This window comes from Malania oleifera, chromosome 10, assembly GCF_029873635.1.
Source record: "Malania oleifera isolate guangnan ecotype guangnan chromosome 10, ASM2987363v1, whole genome shotgun sequence".
NCBI classification, from domain to species: Eukaryota; Viridiplantae; Streptophyta; class Magnoliopsida; order Santalales; family Ximeniaceae; genus Malania; species Malania oleifera.
In genome coordinates, this window is record NC_080426.1 from 24,816,092 (window position 1) to 24,840,172 (window position 24,081).

At 36.5% G+C, this 24,081-nt stretch overlaps 1 protein-coding gene across 2 annotated transcripts in view; it reads left to right on the forward strand.

The window, feature by feature from the left end:
* LOC131166448 (putative acyl-activating enzyme 19) overlaps positions 1–24,081 on the forward strand; it is a 124,174-nt gene that overhangs the window by 13,856 nt on the left and 86,237 nt on the right. For both annotated transcript variants that reach the window (XM_058125028.1, XM_058125029.1), the window contains exon 4: positions 20,091–20,294. In XM_058125028.1, the coding sequence (XP_057981011.1) occupies positions 20,091–20,294 (204 nt within the window). The remainder of the gene's footprint in view (positions 1–20,090; positions 20,295–24,081) is intronic.

Consider the following 24,081-nt stretch of genomic DNA (forward strand, 5'->3'; position numbering starts at 1 on the left):
AATTTATGCAATATACATTGTCAACCCTATTTGCAATGAACAAGGTGTCATGCTTTTCTCTATGTTCAACTATGCATTTATCTTGTTTGAAGGTTACATCAAAACCTTTGTCACTCAATTGACTGATGCTAAGTAGATTATGTTTCAACCCATCTACCAATAAAACATCATCAATTATTAAAGAGGGTTCCTTCCTGACTTTCCGATGCTGATTATTTTGCCTTTAGCATTATTTTCGAAGGTGACATGTCCACCATCTTTTAGTTTCAATGAGGTAAACTTGGATTTGTCTCCAGTCATATGTTTTGAACATCCACTATCCAAGTACCATTTGTTTTTTGACAGGGTGGACCTAAAACATACCTACAAGAAGGGTTTCAAGGTGTCACTTTTGGTACCCAAACCTTCTTAGGTCTTTTTGATTCAGTTTTAGTTTCAGTTTTGACTCTCCATTCTTTCTTGACTTTAACATTTTTTCTTTTGTAAGGACATTCAAACTTTATATGCCCCTTTTTTTTGCACAAGAAACACGTAGTGTGTTCATATGCTTTTGTGGAAGATGGTGCAAAGTGTTTTGAGGCTTTTACGAAGTAGCCCATGTAGAGGTTATTTTTCTTCTTGTTTTCAACTCCATTGAATTCTATACCTTCCTTATCCAAAGACATGCTTTGTGGTCCAACCAGTTTATCAAAGTTTCCTTTCCTCTAGATGATTTTAGTTTGATCCTCAATTTTATTCTTGAGCTCACAGATTAGTTTTTCATTTTGTTCTTTTAATGCTATGTTTCTTTTGGTTACTTTTATGAACCTATTATGCAAGGAAAATAGTTCAGCCTGAATTTCTTTATATGAAGGCATGCTTTCACATGAGTCACTATTCGATTCATCACTAGAATCGTCAGATGAACTAGAGTAGGAATTTACCTCGTCATCTTTCGCCATGAAGCAAAGGTTTGCTACGTCTTGATCACTTGATTCATTTTCTGATTCACTTGAGCTTGATTCATCCCACGTAGTTGCTTTCATCGCCTTCTTTTTCTTCTTCTTGGTGTCTTTCTTTAGCTGTGGACAATTAGGTTTTATATATTCAACTTTCTTGCAATTATAGCATGTAGGAGGTTCATTCTTTGTTTCTTTCTTGCTAGTTTCTCCTTTATCATATTTTGAGCCTCTGAATTTTCGAGTAAATTTCTTATTCTTTTTGAAGAATTTTCCTAGTCTTCTAGTGAATAAGACTATATCATCATTGTCTTGTCTTCATCTTCACTAGAGCTTTCTTTTGCAACTTTTAGAGCTATTGACTTCTTTTGTTTGATACCTTCAGTGTTTCTTTCATTTATCGCCATCTCATACGTGAGGAGCGATCCAGTCAATTCATCTAAGGAGGTATTCTTCAGATTTTTGCCTTCCGTTATGGTAGTGGCCTTGGGTTTCCAAATCGGTGGAAGTCCTCAACGAATCTTTCGAATCATCTCATAAGTAGAGTAGTTTTTCCTAATGCACTAAGGGAATTTATTATGTGGGTGAACCTAGTATACATACTAGTAATGGTCTCTTCATGGTTCATCCTAAACGCCTTATACTCGCTGGTGAGCATGTCAATTCTACTATCCCTTACGTCAATCGTTCCTTCATAGGTGACTTCAAGTTTATCCCAGATTTCTTTAGCTAACTTACATCCCATGATCCTATTGAATTCATTGACATCTAAGGCACAATATAGTGCATTCATTGCACTAGAGTTTATTTGCAGTATCTTTAAGTCATTGTCAGTCATCTCTTTTTCTTCCTTAGGTATGTCTTTATTATCTACTTTTTTAGTGGGGATGAGGTTACCTTGTGTGACTACTTTCCAAACCTTCCAATCCATTGTTTGCAAAAATATTCTCATTCACTATTTCCAGAAGGTGTAGTTAACATTGCAGAAGATAGGTGGTCTAGATGAGGATTGGCTTTCGCCAAAAGGGGATACACGTAGGTGTGCCATAGGGATCTTCATGTAGCTTCTAGTTTAAGATTTACTACAAGCTAGGGCTCTGATACCAATTAAGAAGTAAGGTGTACTCCCAAGAGGGAGGGTGAATTGGGTTTTTATTTTATTTTATTTTATAATTTTTTGTAGACTCTTTAGTTGAGTGTTATCCCCTTTTAAAATTAATTAGATATGATCGAAAAACTTCAACAATCTTTATCAGCTATCTTACTAAAACAGCCAACAATCCTATGAATGAATGTAAATATGTGATTATCAACCAAATCCAAATTTCAATGTTTTAATAGATAAGCTATATTCAAAATTAGTTTTCTTTTCAACAATTTCAATGAAGATATCAAGATAAAATTTTACAAGATTAATCTCAGATGTCTTGCAATTTAGTTTTAATGAGATAATCAATTTTACAAAATATACCTCAGTTGTGTTTTCAAAAACTTAGTATTTAGAATTTTCTAAACCATACAACCAATTAGTTTCTTGATTCAAGTATTAATCAAAATCAGTATTCCAGCAAACTCTCAATATCCAGCAAGTACTCAACAATTAAATAATCATACACACAATTTATATACTTGCAAGAATGTAAAGAGATTAAGGAAGAGAAGCTGAAGACTAGATCTTTTACAAGGTTCGGCTTGCAGCCTACGTCCTTGCCCTACGCAACACGCTGTGAGGATTTTCCTTTTCCTAACTTCATTACCAGGTGAAGTTACAACCTCTCTCCCTCAAGGTTGGAGTTCACCTCGGAGAATCCCCTCTCGCTAGGCAACGATTCAACAATCCTGAATCGTCAAATAAACAAGAATCAAGAAACAACTTTTGTTCGTACAACAAGTACTCTCAGTTAGAGCAGAATTGTACAATTGAAATCAATATACTTCAATCGATAAACAATATAGAAGATGAAGCTCAAATGGATATCACCAGGGTTTTGATTAGATTTGAAAATCTCAGTAGAATAGATAAGAAATTCGTGGATTGGTTCAGCAATAGCACAACAAAACTTTTTAGAAGCTTTCAGCAAGATAACTCTGAATTTGTAGTTCGTATGTGCTTGATTGTTCTTTGTAATTTGTGAAAATAACAAGTATTTATAGAGTAATAAAGCATATTACCGTTTTCCCAAGTTTCTTGCCGTACTTCCCAAGTAATTTCCAAGTTTGGGAGTCAAGAAATCAGTTTTGAAAACTTTACAAACGCTGTTTAAAAGTTAAAACATGTGCCTCAGTCGACTGTGACCCAAGGGTCAGTTGCCCGTGCCTTTAAATTTCAGCGTATTTTGAAACACAGTATTGAGTCAGTCGACTGGGCTCTAAATGGTCAGTCGCCTGTCTCGGCCCTGTTTGCTTTAAAATTATCAGCATAAAAATGTTAGTTGCCTGCTGAAAATCCATTAGTCACCTGTCCTGCTTGCAGCTTATGCGTTTTTCAAAATTTGATTTGAAAACTTTAACTTTTGATCTTGGAAAACGTAAGTGAGACTTTGTGAAAACATTTTCATGATTTTAAAATCAGGTCTCTAAGTCGATGAAATTTACTAAGAGTTTCATATGTCCATATTGAAATTGTGAAGTACTTACATGAGACTTATAGAAAATTAAACTATCTAAACTCTAAGTCTTCATGCTTTGGCTTCCATTCTTTGTATCCGTCTTGAGCTCTTTCTTCAACATATTTCAACTTTGTCATTTCTTGTGGCTTTTAGCTCAAGCTTTGTTCAAGTTCTTCCAATACTCGATCTTGATCACATGAAAGCATTTGAGCCCTGAACTATACTTAAACAAACATGTTAAGTATTCTTAATTTGTTATCATCAAAACCTGAGATTAAGCCTTGTTAGACCAACAGAGGAGAATAAGACAAACTCCCATAAAAATTTTGGAAAAATCCAGGAAAAAGGAACTAAAAGCACAATTAAATACTATGAAATATCAAAGCAAAAAATTTCTCCAATCTCACTGAATTTCCAAAAAGCTCGCCCCCTTAAAGCATCCAAAGCCAATGCACCATTAAGAGGCTGATTCATGAAGCTTTTCCCAAGCCAGCTGCCTATTCAATTTTTTCCCTGGAAAAAGTCATGCATTGCGCTCCAACCATAAACCCCACAGCACTGCAATTATACGACATTTCTGAAAAAATACAGCTCTATCCTTCCTTCTTCCAAAGCCCTCAAAGAAATAGCTAACATTCCTTACACTGATGCTGGACAAACCCAAGCTTCTCCCAACACGCCAAATAATTTATTCCAGATGCTCCAAGAAAAATCACAGTTTAAGAACAAATAGGGGGAAGGATAGGGCTGTTCTTTGGAAATAGATTGCAGAATAGGGCTGCCTATTAAATTAAGATGCAGAATTGCATCAATAAGCTAGCAGTTTGGGGCTGGAATAGAAAGAAACAGAAGAGGGGCATGCTGAAACCAGGAGTTGACACATGACAGACACCTGGCAGCATGGCATAGCTCGCTGCAAGCTGCTGCTATCCTGATTTGTGTTGGAAAGTTTCCAAATTTATTCAGTCAACTCTTCTTGATTATAGGAGAAATTTATGTAATTATGTAAATATTTTTAGGAAATATTCTAGGATATATTCTTAGGAGATATTCTAGGAGTTTTGTTAGCAATTGTCATTCTTTCCTTTTGTTATTCTTTCCTTTATTATTCTTTCCTTTTAGATTTTCCTTGTAGTCTATAAGACATTCAGATTGTATTTTCTTTTTAAAAAATAAGAAATACTATTTCAATTCTTCTCCACTTCTAGATGGTATCAGAGCCAGGTTTTCTTTTTCTTTTCGGCAGTCATGGCCTCTAAAACCTAGGCCTTATTGCCTTAACCCTGTTCAGCCTCCATTATGTCTGAAATTTCTGAAACTTCCACCATGGCCAGACCTGAACCTGTGGTCAACCCCAAAACTGAAACCAAAGTAGCCTATACCAAACCCCATTCAGTCCAAATCACAAGTGTCCGTCTTAATAAAGCCAACTTCTTGAGATGGTCTCAGTCAGTTCGAATGTGTATCCGCAGGAGAGGTAAGATTGGGTACCTTACTAGTGGAACCAAGGCCCCTGACAGAGCAGACCCATCATATGCTATATGGGATGCTGAAAATTCCATGATTATGGCTTGGCTTGTGAATGCAATGGATGAAGATATTAGTGCTAATTACATGTGCTATTTTACTGCAAAAGAACTCTAGAATAATGTTAGTTAGATGTATTATGACCTTGGAAATTATTCTCAGATTTATGAATTGCAGCAAAAAATTGGCAAGACCCAACAAGGGGAAGACAGTGTGACTAAGTATTTTAATGTCCTTAAGGGACTATGGCAAGACTTGGATCTATTCGATGATTATGAATGGAAGAGCCCTGATGATTGCAACTACAACAGGAAGATGGTGGAAAATGCAAGAATTTTTAAATTCTTGGCTGGACTCAATGATGAGTTTGATGAGGTCAGGGGGAGGATTCTTGGTAGACAACCTTTGCCTCAAATTGGAGAGGTATTTCCTGAGCTGAGACGTGAAGATTATCGTCAGAATGTTATGCTAAAGAAAAAAGGGGCTGATGGAATAGTGGAGAACTCGACTTTGGGTGTTGCTAATTCTATTATTTTGGCTGTTGCTAATGCCTCTGTACAACAGTCATATCCCAATAAAAAATCTCGAGCATGGTGTGACTATTGTAATAAGCCACGCCATACCTGAGAAACCTACTGGAAACGACATGGAAAACTAGCAAATTGGAAGTGCAGCAAACCTGGACGTGGAAACAACCAAGTGATTCCTAGAGCAAATGAAGCCTTGACCAATGTTCTAAGTTTAGAGCAGATGGATCATCTTCTTCAACTGCTGAAATCCAATCCAATATCCGGTACTTCTATTGGTTCTTTGGCCTAAAAAGGTAATATGCCGAGTGCCTATTCTAGTTCTTTAGCCTTTGCACCATGAATTATTGATTCAGGTGCATCCGACCATATGACCAGTATATCTCAATTGTTTCAATCTTATTATCCTTGTCCGAGTAATAAAGAGGTTAGGATTGCTGATGGGAGTCTTTCATCCATTGCAGGAGCAGGTTCAACTAGAATTTCCAAGAAAATAGAATTAAAATATGTCCTTCATGTTCCTAAACTTACTTGCAATCTTCTCTCTGTTAGTAGATTATCCCGTGATCCTAACTGTTGTATCATATTCTTTGATTCTCACTGTGAATTTCAGGACCAGAACTTAGGGGCAATGATTGGCAGTGCTAGGATGATCGATGACCTTTATTATTTTGATTACCCTATTCAGTAATAAACAAGCTCAGGGCTTGAGTGGTAGTACTAGTTCAATCCCTGCGCGTGATCAAATAATGCTTTGGCATCTTAGATTAGGGCATCCTAGTTTTTCTTATTTAAAATATTTGTTGCCTAGTCTGTTCAAACATTTGGATGGTACCCCTCTTCATTGTGAAGTTTATCATTTATCAAAAAGTCATCAAGTTCCTTATAATTCAAAAGGTTATCGTGCATCAAAACCTTTTTATTTGATTCATAGTGATGTTTGGGGTCCCTCTAAGGTTACTACCTTTTCCAAAAAAAAAAGATTTGTGACTTTTATAGATGATCATACTCGGATTTGTTGGGTTTATTTGATGAATGGAAAATTTGAAGTTGAAATATTATTCAAGAATTTTAATAGTATGATCGAAAATCAATTTCACACAAAAATAAGCATACTTCGTACGGATAATGGTACAAAATATTTCAACCTAATTTTGGGAAATTTTTTGAAAGAAAGAGGGATTCAACACCAATCCATGTGTCGTGACACCCCACAACAAAATGGCATCGCTAAAAGAAAAAATCATCATTTACTTGAGGTTGCATGGGCTATAATGTTTCCTCTGCATATTCCAAAATATTTGTGGAGGGATGCTATTCTAACTGCTTGTTGCCTTATTAATAGAATGCCGACCTGTGTGTTGCAATATATCACTCCTTTGGCATGCCTAAAAAAATCCTTTCCTGATAATTGGATAATTTCTGGTCAACCTCTAAAAGTATTTGGATGCACTGTTTTTGTTCATATTCCAGCTCATCTTAGATCTAAACTTGATCCTCTGGCTGAAAACTGTGCGTTTCTTGGATATGCTCCCAATAAGAGAGGGTACAAATGTTTGAATCCAAAAACAAAAGAAATTCACATCAGTATGGATGTCGTTTTTGTTGAAAATCAGTCTTACTTTAACCAAGCTTATCTTCAAGGGGAGAAAGAGAGTAGTGAGGATCAGTTTTGGCAAACTTCTATACCAATGCCTAATGTTTTCGTTGACATTGACATCCCTCTACAAAACATTCAAGGAACTGAAATTTTAAATAGTGAAAAAAATGGAAATCCCAATCTGCCTGTACAAAGCATAAGGGAATCACAAACAAGGAGGAGAATTGCTACAAAATATTCCCTATTTTGAGCTTCGTGTTTATACTAGAGGCAGGTATTGTTCTAATACTAAGGATCATCCCACAATTTCAGAATAGAATCAATCATCACCTCCAAAAACTGGTCATTTGGAAATCCCAAGTAATCCTTCTACTACACTTCCAGTTGATCAATCTACTGCTTTTTATGTACCTATAGCCATTAGGAAAGGAGTTAGAACCTGTACCACACACCCCATTGCCAAATATTTATCATACCTGACTCTCTCATAATCATAAGGCCTTTACATCCAATATTTCTCTCCTATTTGTTCCAAGGGTCATTCTAGAAGCCATGGATCATCTGGATTGGAAGTTAGCAGTTCTTGAAGAGATGAATGGACTATGGAACAACAGTACTTGGGAAATTGTTGATTTACCAAAGGAAAAGAAAATTGGAGGTTGCAAGTGGGTGTTTACAGTTAAATGCAAGGCTGATAGCACTATAGAGAGATATAAGGTGAGACTTGTTGCAAAAGGGTTTGCACGAACATATGGAATTGACTATCAAGAAACTTTTGCTCCAATGACCAAGATAAACTTAATTTGAGTGTTACCCTCCTTAGCTGTACATTTTGACTGGCCCTTACACTAGTTGGATGTAAAAAATGCTTTTTTAAATGGAGATCTAGAGGTTGAAGTGTTTATGGAATTACCACCAGGTTTTGAAGGTAATCTCGGCAGATATAAGGTGTGTAATTTGAAAAAAATCATTGTATGGGCTCAAGCAATCTCCAAGAGCTTGGTTTGAATGCTTTGGGAAGGCTGTAAAGGTCATGGTTACAGCCAAGGTCAAGCTGATCACACCATGTTCTATAAGCACTCAAGTGAAGGGAAGGTTGCTATTCTAATTGTCTATGTTGACAATATTATTTTGACAGGTAATGACAGCAAGGAACTTGAGAAATTAAAACAAATGCTTGCTAATGAATTTGAGATTGAAGACTTGAAGTATTTTCTCGGTATGGAATTTGCAAGGTCAAGAAAAGGTATTTTTGTTTCACAAAGAAAATATGTGCTTGACTTGCTTGGAGAAACATGTTTACTAGGGTGTAAAGCAGCTGAGACACCTATAGAGCCTAATCTTAAACTACAACCTGCCAAGCCTGAAGAAGTAACCAATAGAGACCAGTACCAAAGATTGGTTGGAAGGCTACTTTATCTATCACATACATGTCCTGATGTAGCCTTTTATGTCAGTATTGTAAGCCAATTCATGCACTCACCAGGGCCTGACCACTTTGATGCAGTTTATAGAATCCTGAGATATTTAAAGGGAACTCCAGGAAAAAAGGTCTATTGTTTGAAGGCCATAGACATCTACAAGTTGAGGTATACACTGATGTAGATTGGGCTGGGAGTATAACCGATAGAAGATCACAATCCAGTGCTTCATGATAGATCAAAACATGTTGAGGTCGACAAGCATTTTATAAAGGAGAAGGTGGACTGATTTGTTTACCCTATATCTCTACTATTGAACAAGTAGTAGATATACTTACAAAAGGACTACCAAAGAAGCAATTTGAAATTTTGATCGGCAAGCTGGCTATGGAAGACATCTTCAAACCAGCTTGAGGGGGAGTGTTGGAAAGTTTCCAAATTTATCCAGTCAACTCTCCTTGATTATAGGAGAAATTTCTGTAATTATGTAAATATTCTTTGGAGATATTCTAGGATATATTCTTAGGAGATACTCGAGGAGATTTGTTAGCAATTGTCATTCTTTCCTTTTGTTATTCTTTCCTTTATTATTCTTTCCTTTTAGATTATCCTTTTAGTCTATAAGACATTCAGATTGTACCTTATTTTAAAAAAATAAGAAATACTATTTCAATTCTTCTCCACTTCTATAATTTGTTTCCAGCCCAAGAGTGGATGCCTGGTAGACAGCTGGAAGTGCTGCAAAGCCCACTTGCTGCAAGCCTCTGCTGTCTCAACTTGTTTCCAGCATTAGGAATACCTGTAACGACAAATACACCTGTTGGAGAGAGAGAGAGATGTTTGTATTTGAAATCTATTAGGAAAAGATTTGCAAGTTGTTTATTGATTACTTAGCATAGATAGCCAAACATGTGTTTCTCCTTGGTTTTCATAGCTACCTATTATTTTTAAGTAAATGGTAGATTTATTTGTTATGGCTATTGGCCTTGTAAGGATGATAGTGTTTGTTTGTGATGACATAACCTGGGTTTGCATATATTGAATTCCTATAATGAAATAGTTGGAGTGTGCTGTTTATGTTTATGGTATTGTGAAAATTAAGCATGTAGGGATTATGTCTCCCTAATTTGAAATGCCCTAAACCTCCAGAGAGAATTTTGCACTAAGCAGTGGTTGGCCAAGCTGGAAATTGGCACTTGTTTGAGATGGAAGCTGACACTTGTTTGAGACAGCATTATTATGTTGAAGATGTTGAAATGTGTGCTAATGTGCTATTTGAACGTCTTGTGATGGTAACTCGAGCTATAGAGATTACTTTGAACAAGGAATATTTTCATGGCAATATGATTGTGCATGCATATAAAGAAATGATGTCTTAAAATGGTGAAACCCTTTTGTGAATAATTGGGGATTAAGAATGTGTACTGAGCTTGTGGTTGCTCACCCTCTTCCCATTAACAATGTTCAGTTGGACTAAAGGAAAGCCTCACTTGCTGAGTTTTCAAAATATTGCTACATTTTGACTTAAATTGGCCAAAAGACATAAGGCTTGTGTTTTGTTGGTGAACATATTTTGTCTTAGTCATGTAAAAAATAAAAAAATGTTTAAGTAAAGCCTGATGAAAAGAGTCTCTTGGTGAAAGTGAAACCTTTTTGGTTGTATGATGAAATAAATATATCGTGTTTTAACATTCTTAGCTGGCTTATTACTTGTATCCAAATGAAGATGTTTGCAAAATTATTTCTTCCCTAGGCTTGGTTTTTTGGCGTCTTCGTTGGATTTTGGATCGAATCATGATTGATCATGTACTGGAGTGCAAACAAAAAAAATGTTATGATTGAGTCGTTTGACTTGCATGTGGTTGAGTCACTTTTGAAATATGTTTAGGTGGAGTTAAGCATGTGCATAAATGCAGTAAATATGGCTGCTGGTATTGCTTAGCTAGGATTGCTTGAATTACAAATATTGCACATGATCGCATGTCTATGTTAATATTTCATGATTGCATGAACATTTTTTTACTATTGGAGAATGAGGAAGGGTTCTTCTACATTTTCAGGTCCATCACCCCCCACCACACCCCCTCCCCCTCCCCCCCCCTCCCAAAAAAAAAAGAAAAAAGAAAAGAAAAGCAGGGACTGAATTTAGAGCGGAATGTTTCAAGGGAATCTCAGAGTTTAGTTACACTTTTGAGGAGAATTAATCCAAGCTAATAATATATATATATATATATATATATATATATATTTTGATAAACAAGAAATTTATTAGAAGAGATAAGAATGTACAACAAAAGAAAAAAGTAGAGAAGAAAAGAAAACCGGGAGCATAAGACAGCCTCCCTTTAACAAAAAAAAAAAAAAAAAACTCTAGAAGATCATCATAATTTAAAAGCCAAGTAAATGAAGCATAGCCAACCAGCCCTGCTGCAGGTCTCCCAGAGAAACATGTTGACAGCAGCCATTAGCCGACACCCACAATGACGCAAGATAAACTACTCTATATTCCAAACGGAATTATTAGCTGTGGCTACCCCTTTGAAAACGCTGGCATTCCCTCTCCAACCAAACACACCAAATAACCTTCCCTTTCCCAAAACCTCTACAAGTGATGGAGCAAAAATCCTTCAAAGTGGAGGGACAAATCCAGTCATTACTACATATACCAAATAATTTAAATAATTTAAACTAGACAACCCAAGTAAAGGGGCGATGAAGAATCGAACATGAGCAAGTCTCCCCATTACTCAAACAAAGGACACAAACATCAGGTGATAGGGTCTTATTAGGCTTTCTCTTCTAAAGCACATCATTAGTATTAATTCTATCAAGTATCACAGTCCAAATAAAAGCTTTTTATTTTGAGGGAGCTTTAGCTTTCCAAGTCAAAGAGTACAAACCAAAAGGACCCTCATTAGGGTTGCGAGTCAAAAAAGAGAAATTTTCTTTTTGAGAAGGATCCAAACTCCAGACCCTTTTATCATTCCAAATTATCATGTAGAGAATCAAGCGAACTGGTTGAAGGAACCAACTCATCAATCTCTCTAACATTGAGATTTCTCCCAAAATGGAAATTCCAAGAGAGATTATGCGCTTGCAAAAAGGGAAAAAATCAGAAATAGGAGTATCATGAAGAATGTAGACTCAAAATAGCCAACAACATCTCCCAAAGCCAAAGGTCCTCCAAGAAACAAATTTGCTACTTGTTACCCATAGTGTACTGGATTTTTAGGAAAGAAATAATCATAAATCTGAGATATAAACTTCCAAGGACTCGCATGAGTAATATTAACCCCATCCTTTAGCATCCCACCCATTCTGCAGTAGACCAAATTTTACTACGAATTGCCTTACCAAAGAGAATTAGATTCTAAAGGAAAGCACCATAACCATTTCCCCACCAACGAAATGGTTTTGGACACCAAATTACCAACACCCAGACCTCCCTCCCTTTTAGACCTACAGAGTCTCCCAACCTACAAGGTGATCTCTTTGCCTCTCCCCACTCAACCACAAGAAATCCCTCATTAATTTCTCAAGCCTGGGTGCCACTCTCGCAGGAATTCTAAAAATAGAAAGATAATACAACAGAATGGAATAGAGACATGCATGGATAAGAGTACTCCCACCCCCTAAGGTGGAAAAACGCACCTTTCCACCCATCCAGTTTTCTAGCCACTCTCTTAAAAACAGGATCCAAGAAAGAATCAACATTAGGGTTACCACCTAAGGGAACACCTAAATAAATAATTGGCCAATTCAAAACTGCACAACCCACAAGCCTAACAAATGGGTTAACTTTAATGCCAAGGCCCACCAGACCACTCTTGAAAACATTAATCTTCAAATCAGAAGCTTTCTAAAAAACCTGAAGGATAGTTAGCAAATTTGTAAACAATCCATGTGATCTGTGAGGAAGAGAATAGTTTCGTATGCAAATTGGAGATGTGAAATGACACATTCCTCATTGCCTACCTTAATCCCCTCTACCAGCCCCTTATCAATTTCTCTTTCAATCATCGTGCTCAAACCATCAACTACAATAGTAAAGAGAAAAGGGGAGGGGAGAGGGGAGAGGGGAGAGGGGAGCCCCATCTAAGACCCTTGGAAGCATGAAACCAAGACCTAGCCTCACCATTAACTAAAACAGAGAAGACCACAGAAGATAAGCATCCTGTAATCCATTTCCTCCAAAAAACTCCAGTTCACCCTATCATAGGCATTTTCTAAATCCATTTTCAGCACTAGACCCCTTTTTTGGTACAGACAGCATCGTCAACCACCTCATTAACTATCAAAGCAGCATCAAGGATCTGTCTATCGCCTATAAAAGCGTTCTGGCTAAGAGAAATAGTGTCCTCCAAAACTGTAGCCAATCTCTTAGATAGCAGCTTAGTCAAAATCTTATAAACACCTGCGTCTAAGCTAATTGGTCTAAAATCTCTGACTTCAATTGCAAAATCCTTTTTAGGCACAAGGGTAATAAAAGTAGAATTTATGCTCCTTCCTTCGACACCATTATCAAAATATTCACGAAAACACTTTGAGCAGGTCTCCCCTCAAAATATCCTAACAATCCTGAAGGAAAGCCATAGTAAAACCATCTGGCCCATGGGCCTTCCTTCTATCCATTTCAAACACCGAAATTTTAATCTCTTCTTCCTCAAAAAATCTCTCAAGCCAGGTTACTTTATTAGATGATATAGGACACCAGTCCAGCCCCTTTACCGTAGGTCTCTCCTTATCCTCCTCTGAAAAAAGATTCCTATAAAAATCAGTAATCAGCCCCCCAATACGATTCGAATATCAAATAACTTCTCCTCTTCAAGCTCTTCAATAAAATTCTTTCTTATCCTGCCATTAGCCATCCTATGAAAGTGTCCACAATTCCAATCCCCACTCCTAACCCAATTCATCCTAGAATTTTGCCTTCAGCTCATCTCTTCCTAAAAACAGCCTGCTCAAATTCATTGGACAACTGGATATGTCTTTCAGCAATGTCCTCAGAAATCTGACCTCCCCAGTCTATCAATCGCCCCGATTCCTAAAGAATATTATTTTTCCTAGATCTAACACCACCGAAGGTCTCAATATTCCAAATTTTTAGTTTCTCTTTCGAAATATATATTTTTTTTATAAAACAAAAACCTTCCACTCTTCCACAGTGTACTCCCCCACCAACTCTTAATCAAAATCCAAAATCAGTGTGTGTAAGCCACATGTTTTCAAATCTAAATGGAGGTAGGCCGCATTTAATATGATTAGATTCAAGAATCAAGGGGCAACGGTCAGAAAAAACTCTAGGGAGTACTTATTGAGTAAGAGTAGGAAAAGCATCTTCCCACACTTTAGTAAACAGGAATCTATCAATCCTAGTAGCTATAGATCTAAAGCCATCAACCAAGTAAAATGAACATTAGAAAGAGCAATATTGTGATGCCCCGATTTTCGTACAATTTTTTTTTAAACAATAATAAATAAATATTCACTCGTCATCCACAACATTCACAAATCGGCCACGTCAACAACCCTACTACCATTCATACGACCCGACCCGCATTGGGTACCGGGTAAAAAGTCATTTTATTTATATAACCTAGCAGCGGAAGATAGTACATACTTAACAACCATAATACAATACCCAGAGTATCAACATACATATATGTACATACCCATCACATATCCAAAAATAACTCAACTCTAGGGGAATTACACCTCCCTAGTCCAAGAACTCACCCTGTGTGTCAGGGTCCCAGCTCCCTATGGTTTTGGAGCTCTATCACCAGGCCTATCCCTGTTTCCTGAAAAATTTAGATAATTTGGGTGAAATATATCTCAGTAAGCAGGAATAAATTATTTACAATGTGTGGCTATATGAGTTCAGTTATAACACACTTACTTTTCAACTCAACATTTCATCTGAGAAAAATACACTAATAAACATATTCTCATAATCATTTAGATATACAACACAAACTTTTATAAGCTTTAAAATCATTTCTCAAATTCAATCATTTCCAACGCATATTTACCCGCGAAGTTCCTGAGAATAGGGAAGATTAACCGCTCATACAGGTAGCTTTTCTTTGCCTTAACACGTTATGCTGTCAGGAATGGCCACATCTGATACCTATTAGGGCACTTACCTTACTCAGTAAGCCCTCAGGCTGAGAGTTTCACTTCGCCTCAATTATTTATGTTATTAATTCACACGAATCCATTTCCCAATTTTTCATTCTCTATTTCTCAATTACCATTATTTCTTCCATTTCCAATTTTAGCCAATTTTATCATTCTTTCACTTTCCATTTCCATTTCACTATCCAGCTCATGAGTATCCTTGGTACCTAGTACCAACATCGCATGTGTAACTCATGGCTACCTTGAGGATCTTCCTTTACATGCCATGCTTCCCCCTATGGTTAAGGTTGTGCGGCCCGAAAGCTGGATCTAACCGCGGTTAGCCGACCCGGTTAGATCAAAATATCATATCACATATCTCGCGTCTGTAGTACGACTGACCGGCCTATAGGCCTGATCCGGACTTAGAGGGCACAACAACTTTACAAAATAGCTCAGTCGACTGTCATGCCACACGCTCCAAGAGTTCGTGTGGTTGCACTACACCACTAGCAACGGTACTGTGCTCAATATCACAACCCATCATTAGGATTTCCACAACCATCCATCAGGGTTCACTATCACATACCCGCAATCATTATGCGGCATTGACATTTCATCAATCATATTTCAGTATATACGTTTTAGAATTCATGTTCTCGTTTTCATGTTTCAATATTTCCATATCAATATACATCATTAATCTCATATCAGTATAACTCAATTCATCTCAATATAAATGTTCTCATCATTTTCTGTGCACATTTCATCATCTCATAATAGTATATATCATGTTTCACGTATTTCAACATTTCTCAAAATACTCATATCAGTAATTTGCAAAATCTCATTTTTTATGCAAATCATTTCTACTCACATATAAATACCATATTTCATTATTTTCCACTAATCACATCAATAATTCTCATTTCAATATTTTCTCAGAAATTATGCATCGTTATATTTCACATTTTTCAATATACGTCATATGCCACACAGTTTTCATCTAATATTCATAATATATTAATTTCACACTCCAAAATATCACAATTTAATATTACTCAAATGCCACGTAATTTATCTGATATTTATAACATAATAATTTCCAGACAAAATACCGTATGCTCATTTTTACATATTAATTCAAATAGTAGCTCTAAAAATACTGTTATAATTTATTATCCTTACCTGGCTTACTGAAAGTCTCGTTAGAACTCAAATCTTATGCCCTTGGCGCCCGAAGCTCAAATTCTACAATTTGCATTTTTTTCAGATTAATTAACTCATTTCCCCAAAATAATATCCATCTAACATTTCCTAGGCTCCGTATACCCCAAATTAACATTTAAACTAATATTTAACATCGTCACTTAATTTTCTAAACTATGCCTGCGGGTCCCGAAATTACACCCGTGTGGCGCTCAATCGGGCCATAAATTTCAAAAATCCTACTTCAACCTCAGATACTCAATATTCTAGCATTTCTAAATCAACACTAATTAAACAATAATAAGCCCCTTAATAACCCCCTTATCCCAAATTTGAGGTTATGCCTATGATGACCCCACGAGAAATTCTTTCTGCTAGACTTGTAGAGATTTATCTCTAAATTCTTGTGGTGGTGTCCGATCGTCAATTGGGCTTAAAATTTGCAAGAAATTAAGGAAAAAGGGGAGATTTGGCTTATCCCAGGAGATACGCCTACGCCGCTTTCACAACCAATTCGCTCCGGTAGAAATGACGGCAGTGAAAAATGGAGTCTAGTGGTATCTTCCGTTTTCCGATCAGGCGAGTCTTCGTTAGGAAACTGAGGAGAGAGGGAGAGGGAACGAGGAGTGAGAGATAAAGAAACTGAAGCGGGGGGGGGCGCTGCTCCTGCGCAGCTCTGCCTGCGTTCACAACTATTCCTGAAGCTTCTTTGAAGCTTCAGGAATGATTATATATAATAATAATAATAATATTAATAATAATAATTAATTAATACTAATAATAATATATTTTCTTAATAAAAATAAAAATAAATTTTAATTATTATTATTTTAATAAATTTAATTATTATTATTATTATTATTATTATTATTATTATTATTTTTTTTTTTGTAATCACCCTACAAATCTTGTATAGCCATTTTTGGAGTTATTACAAATAACGTTCAACTGACAATCCTTGATAAATATATCAAAACCCCTCGTGCTTGGGAAATTCTAGAGCCTCCTGATTTTTTATTTGCAAAAATGAATGATATTAAAATCTCCCCCCAAACACTATCTAGGGGAACACATGCCATGAACGGAAGCTAACTCTATCCCAAAAAATACTTCTCAACCAAGGATCATTGGGACCATAAGCCCAGGTAAGCCACCACCATTGACCCTTACCTATGACTTCTAATTCAACTGACACAGAAAAAGAACCGATGAGAACATCCAGTTTGCCAGCAAATCTGGTATCTCAAATAATAACAATGCCCCTGAGGAACTAGTAGATGCTAACCGCACCCAGTCTTTAAATCTAGAATATCAATTGCTTCTAACAAGAAATCCATCCACCATCTCCAACTTAGATTCTTTAATCTGACAACGTTTATCAAGAAAGCCCAAACCTCTAACATTACAACTCAGAATCTTTGTTCTACCAGCTTGCTGTCCCTAACCTCTTTCCCTTCCCCCCTCCATAGTTTATACAAGAGGCTAATTTTTGCAGTTCTTTTTCCACCTCTCTCTCTCTCATAGACTCTAGGGTACACAGAAACTTTGACAACCTGGCCTAATAGGTTAACAGCGGAGCACCCCCAATTTATCTAAAAGAGCCTGTGGGTTCCTGCTGTCCCTCTGTGTAGAGTTTGCAGTTTGACACTTGCTCAAATAGTTCTTTGAATTTTCAGCATCCTCTGAACAAACTATATCTTTCAGCCAGGGCTTGGGAGAACCCACATCCTCATATTCCCGAATCTGTTCCAGTAGCAGATTATTCTTGTCTTTATACCTGTCTTCCACTTCATTATCCCAGTCATATGTATGATCTAGTTGTTGTTATCCGACAGTGCCCCCTGGCTTCTTCCATGCTTATAAAAATCTTATTTTCCATACCCAAGCCCTGCCTGAATTCTTGCTATTTCTCTGAAAATTTTGCTGTGTCCCCAATACACTCCCAGCTGATCTGATTAGGTGACTGATTAGATGCTTGAAATGTGATACCTTTCCTGGACTTCTCCTTCTGCGTTTGCCTGTGGATCTTCTATGTTTGCAATACACGCAAGAATGTCTGTTGAACCAATAGCAAATAGGGGAGCAAGCGCTAGAAATTCTGGAGAAGTTCAGCTTAAAAAATTGGCCTTTATGCTTACAAAGGCTTTCCTAGAATAAGCGATGGAGGAAAGTAGAGGAGATGAGGGTAGAGAGGAGCCGAGGATGAACTATTTTGGCTAGTGGAAAGTGTAATAAGGAACCCCTTGTGGATAATTTGCTAGAGTTTGTGTGATCCTCTCACATTTTGGAGACCCCAATTTTTGGCTTAAATGTAAATGAAGAGCGATGGGCAGGACATAAAATAAAATGTAATGTAGAGTTTATTGATTATTCAGGGTAATGAAAGCATGTAAGGGACGGGGTTTTCTCCTCTTGTGTATTCTGTCCTCTCTAATAAAATTTCTTTGTTTATCAAAAAAAACAAGAAGCATGTAGGGGATGGGGGTGGTGCAAAAGGCTAAAGAGAGATGTGGTTTATTACCTCCATGAGATGCAGAAGCTGTTTGCTTTCTCCACGTTTAAAGATGACTTTTGTTTTTTGGATAGAAAAAGAAGCCTTATTCAACTAGAAAGGAGAAACAGCTACAATAAATGAGAGCGAGAAGTCCTCACTCATGAAATCAAAGAAAAACGAAACAAAGTCAATTTAATAAGTTCTCAATCGCAGTTGTCATTTTGAAAACAGTGTTCCTTAAAGCATCTGTGCTTAAAGCCCAAGAGAAGCCAAATACCTTGCCCTATACCAAGGAAGGCCCACTGATGATCTCTTTCCAGAAAAAAATTCTTACGTTTCCTTTGCGTCCAAATTCTTCATAATACAGCAAAGAAAGCACACCTCCACAATCTCTTTTCATCCTTACCTTTCCCCAAACGAGTGAAATATACAACCAAGAGCTCCTTCACTGGAATTGGACAAATCCACACTTTACTAAAAATTCCAAATGGAGTATTCCACAAATCCCAAGCAAAAAAAAGCAATGTAAAAGCAAATAAGAACCATCCTCAAAACGTTTCCCACATGAGACACGTATCGGGAGACAAGGCTTTTGAAGGTTTCCTACTCTAGTGTTGGTTTTGACTCAAGTGAGTGCCGCTTGCCAAACAAATGCCTTTGGGAACTTTAGTTTCTCAAATACCCCGGCAGGGGAAAAAATTCACATCCACTTTCATAAGGTTAGAGAAGAAACATTTGCATGTTTAAAGATAACTTTGAGGCAGAAACAGCCTCCCCATGATGCAGCATACATCATGCCCTCTCCAGACCAGCTTTAGAGTCTTGTGCCGCAGGCGTTGTATATAGTTGTAGATGATTTTTGGCAGTCTTGCTGAAGGTGAGCATGTTAAGATCTCTTAGAGAAAATGGGTTTGATGTTAGTTGCTTCTAAAGGAAGGGAAATTAGACTTGTAATTTGGAGAAAACCTGCATTAGGAAGAAGAAATTTGCAGAGGTAACTGGTGGATAATATAAAGAATTAAATAAATTATGACGTGGATTTTGAAGATTGGATGAAGATGGATTTCTTTATAAGCAATTGTATTGTTTTTGATTTTTTTAAAAAATATTTAATTTTTTTTTTTAGATAGAAAGAGTTTTTTTTGTTTGTTTTTGTTTTTATTATTTCTTTAGGGGCCATTGCAAAGTGCATTTCTTGGCTGAGAGGTCATGAGTCTCATGACCTTTGCCTTATTTGCATGAAGTTGACCCATGTTTGACAGGTTGAGACTTTTACCGTTGCATTGTGGACTGCACAATGGTCTTTATATTCATAGAATTTGATGCATGTGCAAAAGAAATGCTAACTCTTATTTGTTTTTGTCTCTTTTGCATTTATAACATTTGCAGCTTTTTTAGATAAATATTTTCATTTTAAAAAAAAAACTGCCGTACTTAATTTTTTGTTTGATTGAAACATATAGTGCGTGTTTTATTATGTTGTTTCATTTTAATGAAGTTTTTTTTTCCCCTGGTTTATATAACATTATATTTGCGTGCCTGTGCATTGATACATACATCATGTCACTGATGACTATAGTTTAAGCGTTTTTTCCCATTCACTGTTTACTTGTAAGTGTAATCAGTACTTGCATTTTTTTCGTAGGTTTACTCCATTAATAGGCTTATTGCTGTCCCATCACTGATGAAGGCGATTCTTCCTGCTTTGCAAAGTCCAAGCAATCTGTGCATGCATAGTTCCTTAAAATTGTTAGTGCTAAGTGGCGAAGTTCTTCCCTTATCCTTGTGGGATACCCTATCCAAGTTATTACCCAAGACTTCTATTTTGAATTTGTATGGGAGTACGGAGGTTAGTACTTAATTTTTTCCTCTTGTAATCTTCTTGTTAGATAGATCTGAAAAAGAAAAAAAACTGGAATCTGATTTTAAAATTCAGATATGTTGAGAAAATTGATAACTTGACTCTTGCGAAGTTTTATAGTTTCTGTGTTCTACTTATGATATTTTTTTTGCTTGTGTATTAGTGTTATGTACTGTGGGAATGAAAGGAAGTAGTGCGTGGCAGACTCAAAACAAGTGATGCATATAAGGTTTTCAACATATTAAAACTGTTGCCCATTTGCACAAAAATTTTAAGCTATCAAATTTACAGTATATTCCTGGATTATGGATGTAGAGTATTCAAGGTACTGATTGTGCGGTTTGTTTCATCACTTTACGTGTGAGTGTGCAAGCAATTCCAATGTTAAATTTGGTTATCTTTCTAGATTTCCATTTTTTCAATGGCTCTTTATTTACTATTGGTAAGATAAATTTTTAGTCTATGTTTGTGACCTGGTATAGTCTAAGCATGGTCTTAAATTTCCACGAAATTGTCGAAATTTCCGTCGAAATTTCCAGTTTTCATCACCCTTGAAATCAAAATCGAAATCGCAGTCGATTTCCGTCTTGCATAATTTCCATCGGAATCTCAATGAATCATCTCCAAAATTATCGAAATCTCGAAATTTCAGCGAAACTTGTCGAAATTTTAACTATACAATGAATTTCCTTGGAATTCAAATAAGAGATTCAGGAATGAAGTGAAATTTCTCCCTTAATTTATTTTATTTATTTTTATCGAAACAAAAAATATTATGACAAATGCTTTTGAAATTATATGAAAAAAAAAACTTACAGCAGCATTTTATATAACTATTTATGTCTAAATTATCATTATTTACACAATAAATAATATTTAAATGATTTATGAATTTCATTTGTATGTGCTGAATATGTTTTCTATACGTTATCTTACAAATATGTTTGATACACATACTATATTACAACTTTTCAACCTCATACGCAACATAGATGTGTTTAACTTGTAATATATTTGTCCTAAAACTTACATTATTATGTTTGTTAACCATTTCTAAAGTTTCACAAAGAATTACATGCTTTATTACTGATTTCCGTTATTTTTTCAAATCGAAATCGAAATTGACATCGAAATTGAAATTTCCGTCGAAATTTCCGTACTTTTGGAGTTTCGAAATTTTAGTCGAAATTGAAATTTAAGACCTTGAGTCTAAGCATGTATTAAATATCTTTTTTCCCCTATACAAAATAGTATATATTAAATAGCTAGCTTCAAATATATCTTTGCTTTGTGCTTTGATGCTTAAGGGGTTTGGAAGGGGAAGGAGAGTGAGGCTTTGTGGCAGTACTCCATTTTTGCTATCTTTGGGTGTATTTGGATGGAGGCAAAATCCAGAATTAAAGGACTTGGTTACTCATATTAACTTGCTTTGGAATATAGTCAATTTTCTCCTGTGGCTGCGAGTTTCAGCGAATGGCTTCTTTTAGCATTTGCTTCCAACATATTTACAGCTGGATTGGATTGCTTTGCTTTAGTACAGATTTGTTATCTTTGTTTTCTGGTTTTCTAGTGTGTTCTTTCTTCTGTCGCTTCGGGAGGATATTTTATCCTTCCTGTTTTCTTCCATTTCTTGTTGTACTCTCTTTCTCTCTCTCTCTCTCTAATAAATTTCTTTATTTGTCCAAAAATAAAAATCTTCCATGAGTTTCTAATGAGTTTTAGCACTTAGTGCCTTGTGTAATGCGGACACTTATGCTTGTTGTACTATCTTGTGGGTGGTATGCATTGTTGATAGATTATATGTTTAGAACTATGTTCTATTTTGGGTCCAAGTGTATCTCAAAATTGTCAGTATATTTATTGATATCTACGTGCTAGTAAAATGAAGCTTTATATGTGGAAAATCTGGTTTGGTGATATGAGCCTAATTCAATTGAGTGGCGTTGAGTGATTTCTTAGAGGCTTCTATGTATTATTTTGTTTTTGAATTTTCAGTTTCCATGCAGTATGGTAAGGAAACAAGTTGTCAAGATGCTTCTATTTATGTTGCCAGTTTTTGGTTTCTGTCAGTGACATATGAAAATTTCTGTTTTCCAGTCATTGTGGGTTCTGCTAGTTTCAAGTGGCCTTTAACTTAGATGTTTCTTTGTGTGGGAATCCTTGATCTGTTTGGTTTTGGGACCAAGTTATTTCTGTGGTGTTCAAGTGCCTGGATTGTTGGAAGACTGTATTAATTAAATCCAAGTGTGTCTGCCCTATATTCCTCTTTATTTCTTTGTTTTTAAGGTCCTTGTAGGTGTAGCACAGCTAGGTTGGAGTTGGAGAGATTTCTGGGGATTTCCTTTGGCCAGGGTTTGGGGAGTGGAGGAATTGTCTTGTGAGTTGAGATGTTTTTTGTTGCAATAAGGTTGAGGTGAGGTTCAGTCTTAGAAATTTCATGTCTGAAAACACTGCCATTGTGGGTAAGCAAGTGGTTATAGCATTTTCCCTTTGGAGACTTAATCTCTTGGGCATTAGGTTATCAGTAATAAATTTGATTTGTATGGGAATGGATGGGACACTATTGGAAATAAAGAGGTTCGCATGAAAATATATGGAAATTTATTGTGCAGATTTCACATCTTTTCTTTCCTTGCATTAAATATAAAATTGGGGATTGGACCGTTCCATTCTTGTTGCAGCCACCACGCTGATCCTGCTCCTCTGCACTTGTGGCCCCATATTTTGGGTGTGCCATGGGGGAATATTTCTGCTATAATGGGATGCATGCATTGAGAATGTATGATCTTAGCAAACAGGCCTTGACATATCAAAAAATGCAATTATTGTTACGCTAACCACCAGGCTGAAAGAAATTGTCCATGATCGCATAAATTGGTGGAAAAAGATTCATATAGCCGACCCCACCTAGTGGGACTTAAGGCTTGGTTTTGTTGTGTTGTTGTTGTTGTAACCACCAGGCTGAAAGGCTTTGCCAGACGTTTTCTATTTACATTCCCATCTCTTAGAAAGAGCCACAGGGGATGATTCTTGCGCTTATTCTCGGGGCAGATCTTTGGGTGGGAGAGCATGGCTAGGCAACATGACAGGTGGCATGAGAGAGATGGCTAGAAACAATTTTTGGTTCCAGCAAGCCATCTTTCCGGTTGAGTTAATCTAAATCATGTGGGATTTTTGTTTTGTTTTAGGGAGTGAGGTGAGAGAGGCTGAAGCATGGTACTCAGGCAGGAAAATCCATTGTTTCTTGTAAGCTGGTAATCTTGAGGATTGTTTTGGGTTGCGGTGACATGGTAGGAAGTTATATGAGCCAATTAATTTAGCATGAGTCTTCGCAATTATTTAGATATTCTAAGTTGGTCGATCACTTATTTTGCTGTCCCCTTATGTGGTAACCCTGCTGTTGATTCTTTTTGGGCTCCAATTTTTGAGAGTTTCAAGGAGGTTGGTAGGGTGGAAAGGAGGCCTTTTCACTCTCGGGGACTGCATTTCTCTTATTCATGCCTGTCTTTCTTCTATCCCCATGTACTGCCTGTACTTTTTCAAAATTCCTGTAAGTAGCTTGTAAATTAGAGAAGTTGATGAGGGGTATCTTGCGGTCAGGAGTCGGTCAGCATGATAGAGATAATCTTGTAGCTGAGCAGGTGTGAGTAGATTCAAAGGGGAGGAATGCTAGGGTTTGGGTAGTTCAGTGTCAAAAAACATTTCCTTGGTGGGGAAGTGGTTGTGGTGCTTTAGAACGCAACTCTCTTTGGCACAGAGTAATTCACATTAAATT